Source organism: Cydia amplana, chromosome 18 (assembly GCF_948474715.1).
Source record: "Cydia amplana chromosome 18, ilCydAmpl1.1, whole genome shotgun sequence".
NCBI lineage: Eukaryota > Metazoa > Arthropoda > Insecta > Lepidoptera > Tortricidae > Cydia > Cydia amplana.
In genome coordinates, this window is record NC_086086.1 from 2,451,540 (window position 1) to 2,459,279 (window position 7,740).

A 7,740-nucleotide genomic window follows, 5' to 3' on the forward strand; every position below is an offset into this window, starting at 1 on the left:
TCTCTAGACTGAGCTTAGGCCAATTCTTTCATGAAACCGATGCTGCCAAAAATAAGGGGGTGCGGGGGGACGAGGTGAGCGAATCCCGTGCCGTGATTGGTCCGTTCAAAGACACGGACCAATCACGGCACGGGATTGACTCGAAGATACTCGGAGTAACGCTACCGTATGTGTGGCAGAGGGGGTAGCGCGACTATGCTATGTCTAGAGGTTGGATTGTCTGTGATCCAAAATGATTGAAACAAAACTTAACCCTGGACTAGAGCTTGCCCTGCTTGTATCTGTGTCTTGCCTGAGCCTTGCTGTACTTCCTCTTTTCCGTTGGAGTCTCTTTCTCTTTCGAATCGTCATTAACACCTGAAAACAAAAACAAAATGAACCCTTTGTGCATTTCTATAAGGTTTACAATGGCGTGTTGTATATATATTTTTGTCAGCAAATGTTTAAAGATTTTCAAAATGGCGGAGCCGAATTGCGAGGTCAGCAGCTCACAGAACCACTAGTCTGTTTTTTTTTTAAGGTTCCGTACCTACCTCAAAAGGAAAAAACGGAACCCTTATAGGATCACTCGTGCGTCTATGTCCGTCCGACCATCCCCCCCCCCTTTATCTCCGGAACTCCTGGATTTTAAATTTTGAAAATATTACACAATAAATAGTTCTTTAGATAATAGGAAAATAACCTATTATTAGAAATGTGCAGTCAAGCGTGAGTGGGACTTAATGAACGGGTTACGGAACCCTTGGAACGCGAGTCCGACTGGCACTTGGTTTTTAATAGTATGGAATGCTCATTTTGTTTATTTATACTTTATAGTTTAAAATAGGTTTTTTTTTTTAATCTCATTTACCTAAGTCCTCTGGCGGTTGAAGTGATTTACCAGGACTGCCGCTCATCATGGTCGCAGCTTTACCCGCCATCCACCCAATACCAGACAGGGCCATTGAAAACGCTACCATGCTAAATGGATTCTGTGGAAATTATAATTTCATAGTTACTTTACTAGGTGATGGTCGCTTTTATAGTTTATTGTAGACTAGCAACTAGCAACCCGCCCCGGCTTCGCACGGGTTAACAAATTATACATAAACCTTCCTCTTAAATCACTCTATCTATTTAAAAAAACCGCACCAAAATCCGTTGCGTAGTTTTAAAGATCTAAGCATACATAGGGACAGACAGACAGCGGGAAAAGACTTTATTTTATACTATGTAGTGATGTCTAAAGTCACGTAATTATTGTCCCAATAAGGGCGTAGCTGGCGCGATTGCACGGAGCAGGTTTACGAAAAATAGTATGAGCAATGCTAACTGGCGCGGACGCGTGCGACGGATTTTATCTACAATACGCCTGCACCAGCTAGCAGAAGCCTTAACCTTTTGGACGCCAATGACCGATATATCCGCACCGCAGGTCCAACGCCAAAGACGGATTAATCGGTCACAGACCACAGAGCAACATAGACCTACGTGCATAAGCATAAAGTTCAATTTCAGTTTTGACGCTTCGGTGACGTGGCGTCCGAGTGACAGCTTTTGTGTTTGACACGGCGTCGAAAAGGTTAAAGAAGTAGGCAGCAGGCCTAAAGTGAAATAATTGTGCATAAATATGATCTAAGCAACATCATTTGTTTTTTTAGAAGGTTTTAGTCCAAGGTGATCCAACTATAGTTTGTCAAAGGACTGTCTCATTTCAAACATAGACAGAATCATACTATCTTTTTCTCACACTAGTACTAGCACCCGAAAGAAAAGGATGAGTATAGTTTTTTGATGGTACGTATAAAACTTATGATAACAACATAATTCTATCCATTCATAGTTGAATCTCATAAATAACAATTAAAATGCTACTTACCGATAAAGTTGGGGTCTTGGTTAAACTATAGTCAAGTATAACAATAACAATACCAAATATAAGGCCAACACATGAGCAAATCCACATGATATTTTGACTATCTGTAAAAGAAAAAAGGGTTAACAAAACATTTGGTTGGAAAGACTGTCTTAAGGCACTCGCGTATTTGTATATAATATGTTACGCGCTGACACAGTCAGAAAGGAAGAGCTCTGCTCATTCAGCTCTACCAACCTTCTGTAAGTGGAGTATGTATACAAATGACACAAACGCTTGTTAAAAATTAGGGATTTAACGATACATGATTTTGCCGATACGATACCGATACCGATATTTAAAGTAAATAATCGGCGATACCGATATCGATAGCCTGGTAGTTATAGCTGGTCAACCAAATCTTGACAGTAAAAAAAGGCGCGAAATTCAAATTTTCTATGGGACGATATCCCTTCGCGCCTACATTTTTCAAATTTGTTGCCTTTTTCTACTGTCAAGATCTGGTTGACCAAGTATAGTTAATAAATTAAATAAATAAAGAATTATATCCTTTATATGCATAAAACATACTTATGTTTAATAGACACTCGATTTTAAGAAGTGTAAAAACTGAAAAATAAAAATAATGGAAAATATATTCCTATTAGCAAAATAGCACGATTATAGCAGCTTCACTGTTACATGACACATCAAGTTAAAATTGAGGTGATGAATATTCTTGCCCAATAAAATACCTTACTGTGGGTTGTTTACATTTTGTTATGATATTGGGAGTATTTAAATCGGCAACCGATATATCATATCGGTATCGGTATCGTTACATCCCTATTAAAAATCTTCCCTACATTGACCTTCCTTAGCAACAATCTTCTCTACCAATACCAACCTCTATATTTCTTTTTCTGTGTTTCACTTATGTTCTTAATGGACTCCATCAACTTGGTGTTGTGTGGGTCCAACTGCAGAGCCCTGGTATATGATATGAGGGCCTCATCGTACAAGTCACTGGCCGCTTCCACTTCAGCTCGACGGAAATATCCCTATATTGTTGAGAAAATAATTTTAAATAAAATATTTACATGAGAATTACATTTTTATAGGATAATTTCTTTTAAAATAGCTGCAATGGACTATTTTCTGGTTCAATATAAATATGAAAACGGTTTATTTTGGATAAATGAAGTGTGTTGCTTTTATTTTAAGCATAGGTATTTGAAAGTTCAAAGCTTGCATATACCATATTTGTCTTAAGTATTTTGCAATTTATTCATTCATTACTTAGTTAACACTTCCATAAGTATTAATCTTTTGTATTATTATTTTAATCGTCTTTAGTACAGCTTATAAATCCTTCATTAAGTATACTTCAAAATAATAATAAAAAAACAACAAAATATCCTCTAAGTACTTATTTCTTCCTAATTAGCATTTTATTTTTTATAAAATATAATATTGTTACATAATGTTTTTATTATTAATTATTATATTTATTATACAGTAATAGTCCAATAAAACTTACCTTGGCCCACTGAGGCTGTAACCTAACCGTCTCATTTGCATCTTGCAGTGATAAGTAATGCTGGTCTAGTTTCAAGAACGCCAAGGACCGGTTACTGTACAAAACATAATTGTTCGGGTCCATTTTAATAGCCTGGGTGTAATGCAGTACCGCTTCGATAAATTTTCCATCTTTAACACATTCATTTCCCTTGTATTTTAGATCCTCTACACTGGGGCTTTGAGCACCTTTCTTTGATTCTTCCATCACTTGCAAATTAGCCGAAATTCAAACTCTTGGCATACTCTTAAAGACACGAATAGCGGAGTGTAATATTAAGAAAATGAAACTTAATCCTATAGTTCAATATGCAATTTAAATGAAGGAAAATCGTAACTATCATCTAATTAAATATTGTAATGAATACAATGATAACCGTGATAAGACCTTTTCATTTTCTTACCTGTATTGGGGTACGTTCCAAAACGAGAATGATGTAGTTTGACATTTACTTTATTTCCTACACGAATTTAGTTTATTTGGTATTTATGTTTAATTATATAAGTATAATTAGTAATTATTCTTTATATTGTACACAAAAGAAGGGCACTACAATTTTCTATTCCAGAGGACCTACAGCGAAATTCCAAATTTCGTTATCTGCCTCTCTATCACTCTGTCATATTCGAATTCGAACGTTAGAGAGAAGCAGATAACGAAATTTTTATTTTCGCGTTGGACCCCGTAGAGTATAATACATATATACTTGGTCAACCAGATCTTGACAGTAGAAAAAGGCGGCAAATTTGAAAAAGAGAACAAGATTTGGTTGGTTTGGTCAACCAAATCTTGTCAGTAAAAAAAGGCGCGAAATTCAAATTTTCTATGGGACGCGATCCCTTCGCGCCTACATTTTTCAAATTTGCCGCCTTTTTCTACTGTCAAGATCTGGTTGACCAAGTATAAAATAAAATTAACCCTTTAGCGGGCAAGGCTCAAAAAAATCCTCAATTCAAGCCTCATCGCCAATCTATAGCACAAAAAATTTTGTACAAGAAAAAATACAAAAAGATGATGTTATAGGGTGGTCTTTTTTGAGACCCTTGCCCTATAAAGGGTTAAGGAATCCTCCTGCTATCACGCGGTCGGCGGCACCGAAGCTTCTTCCCCTCTGTCGAAAATAGGCGGCCAACGGTCATACACAATGTATGGACTGACGTTTATCTGAGATGCCTATTTTTACGTTACGCATACATTTGACGTTCCCCTCCCCCGCAAAAATCGGCAGACTGTTTTGTACAGAAAATTACAGACATGGCGTCTCCGTTTGATTATATCCTCCAAGTTACGCGGTGGGCAAGCAGGCAACTCACATCATGTCTGCAAAAGTTGTTAGAGTGCATAACAATTGGTATCTTCTTAGACCACAACTATTTTTGTATAAGTACCTATTATATTTATACTTATTACATTAGGTCTTGGAGGATATAATCAAACGGAGACGCCATGTCTGTAATTTTCTGTACAAAACAGTCTGCCGATTTTTGCGGGGGAGGGGAACGTCAAATGTATGCGTAACGTAAAAATAGCCATCTCAGATAAACGTCAGTCCATACATTGTGTATGACCGTTGGCCGCCTATTTTCGACAGAGGGGAAAGCCTGTTAATGGCTACTCCGTTTAGTTGTATCCTCCAAGCATTAGGTACCCAAGAATATATTATTATAAAACTACCTATGTAAAACACTTAGAATAAAAGACATTTTACCTTTTATTTATTAAGTAGGTAATTTTCTCAACTATCTAGTACAAAAATAACTCGTATGTAGTAAACCTTATTTTCTTAGTTACATTTTTATGGCACCATGGTAGATAATATTATTATCAACATAATTTATTCATAAATGACTTAAATCAGTGTAAAAATAGTCATTCTTAGTTAAACAGGATATAGTCTAATCCTTCATTGAGATTCATCGATTTGAGATTCTGTTCAAAAATGCCATTAGTCATATCCAGCTTCACACAAATGAGCAAGGGTGGTTTTGCTGCAGAAAAATGAATAACTGGTAGACTTATAAGCACTGCCTTTTTAACCGAGCAGTATAACTCTACTGTAGTCCCGATTTTCTTTTTATCAACATCACAAAAAGCTTCTACTTTTTTCAAATGCTCCTTATTCAATGCTCGAACCAATCTTCTGCCTGCTTTACCAGCATTCCAAATAGTGAATGTCTCCCAATTTGGTAAAACAAGCTTTTGCAATCGATCCAACTGGATTTGCCAAATCATTTCTCTTTTAACAGAAAATGTTGCCGCACCTTCATGGTAGGTGTAAATAAGTAATTCCTTGTTGACTTTAATCAAGTCTCCTCCCAGATCTAGGTGTGAATAAAAGAATATTAAGTCTTCCGGAGTGCCTTTGCCACTTTCATCAAAACTACCCACTCTTTCAAATACAGATCTGTGGCAAAACCAAGTAGGCATTAACAAGGTGGGCCCGTTGGCAGTGTAGATTTGTAATTTTAGTTGTTCATCACTGAGACTATTGGCCCAGCGAACCAGACGCGGAGTGGAGTCTTGCGGTATTCGAGAAATATTACTGCCAACAATTGCATTATGATTACTTTCTGCAGCAAGTAGCTGGAGATGTATCCTGTCTGGGTGCATTACATCATCGATATCTTGAAAACACAGGAATTCTCCGGTGCTGATAGAGACTGCCCCATTTTTAGCGGCACCGACGCCTCTCGAAGTGACAGATCCGGTCAAAATTAACTTGATTCTATGTTCTATAAAATAACGTTGCCATTCCTTGAGCAAAATCTCTGTTCTATCGTTGCTTCCGTCGTTATATATAATTATTTCGATGTCGATATCTGAATTAAGTATAGATTGATCTGCTATTGATTTTAAGCAGTTATTTATCCACTGTTCGCCGTTACGTACTGGAATTATTATGGAAACTTTAGTCATGCTCAAACTCCTTATAATTGGGCGCTACGTTTATTCATTACTACTGTTCACATGTCAAAACAGCAATTTTAGGATGTGAAATATGTCTTGAGGGCGCTTGAAATACGTTCATTGTTTACTTTACACCACAATAAGTACATTATAAGTTATAACATCCATCATCACGCCTCACGCCACGCAATCCACGCATGTTGTATCTCTTATTAGTCTCTGTGTTGTGCTGTGCAAATGCTGTGACAAGGACAAGTTTTGAAGTTTACACTCTTTTGACAGCTGAGGTTGGTTGCCAAATAAAATAAGGTTAGCTGTCGTCGCAGGGTACGTTCCAAAATATTAACAACGTAAAACAAGTTAATGTCAAAAAAATGACAATTTCATTGCTGACTGTACTTATCAGTACTTATTCTCTTTTCCATGTTTATTTTCTTCTCGAGACCTTTCTAATGCCGGCTACACACGTAACTATAGCTGGTCAACTAAATCTAGACAGTAAAAAAAGGCGCGAAATTCAAATTTTCTATGGGACGATATCCCTTCGCGCCTATATTTTTCAAATTTGCCGCCTTTTTCTACTGACAAGATCTGCTTGGCCAAGTATATAAATCGTAGCGATTAATCTGTGCAGTCCGATTTGGTTATGAGCCCAAACTCAATGTATTTGTGTTTTTCAATCGAGGAGTTTCTTTGGTTAGGTACTTAAAATTGATATTGGTTAAACAGATCTTGTCAGTAGAAAAAGGCGGTAAACTTGAAAAATGTAGGCGCGAAGAGATATCGTCCCATAGAAAATTTGAATTTCGCGCCTTTTTATTGACAATATTTGGTTGACCATCTATATTTTCCGGCCGGCTAAGCGGCCAGGTGTTCAAAATGATCTAGACGACTTTATTGTTAAGAGAATAAGAGCGTGTCAAGCCCGCTTAGCAACTTCTGCTGCTGACTGTACTAATGTAAGCTGTGTCCAGAAAAGACAATTTTTCGCCAATCTGATGAACTTGTCCGATCAAATCAGGACGTGCGGACGCAAACACAATTTGGCTCGCCAAATTCGACCGCCGATTATGACAGATATTACATATAAAATGGGGTGCGGACGGAAGAATACTAATTTGTGACGTATTTTCGTCTTGGAGCATTTTTTTAACTTAGAGGGCTCAAATATCACCATAAATCTTAAATTGGAGATGGCGCCAATTATTTTCCTGATCAAATCGGTCGATTTGCCCAGCTCGTCTGGATCAGGGATGTTGCGGATGCCGATTTTTTGACATGCGCAGATGCGGATGCGGATGCGGATGTCAAGATAGGTACATAAAAAAACCGGCCAAGTACGAGTCGGTCTCGCGTTCCAAGGGTTCCGTACATTAAGTCCAACTCACGCTTGACTGCTAATTTCCAATAGGTTTTTTTG

General features: G+C 37.5%; 2 protein-coding genes across 2 annotated transcripts; both read right to left on the minus strand.

The window, feature by feature from the left end:
- Nucleotides 1-225: 225 nt before the first annotated feature.
- On the minus strand, nucleotides 226-3,813 carry LOC134656501 (stress-induced-phosphoprotein 1-like). The gene is made up of 5 exons (XM_063512060.1): nucleotides 3,375-3,813; nucleotides 2,742-2,895; nucleotides 1,859-1,959; nucleotides 851-971; nucleotides 226-357 (listed from the first exon to the last, which is right to left on the minus strand). Exons 1-5 carry the CDS (start codon nucleotides 3,618-3,620, stop codon nucleotides 260-262), a joined length of 720 nt encoding a protein of 239 aa, XP_063368130.1. The 5' UTR covers nucleotides 3,621-3,813; the 3' UTR covers nucleotides 226-259.
- A 1,434-nt stretch (nucleotides 3,814-5,247) lies between these two features.
- Nucleotides 5,248-6,340, minus strand: LOC134656203 (UDP-GlcNAc:betaGal beta-1,3-N-acetylglucosaminyltransferase-like protein 1). Its single transcript, XM_063511706.1, has one exon. It carries the CDS (start codon nucleotides 6,327-6,329, stop codon nucleotides 5,289-5,291), a length of 1,041 nt encoding a protein of 346 aa, XP_063367776.1. The 5' UTR covers nucleotides 6,330-6,340; the 3' UTR covers nucleotides 5,248-5,288.
- Nucleotides 6,341-7,740: the final 1,400 nt, after the last annotated feature.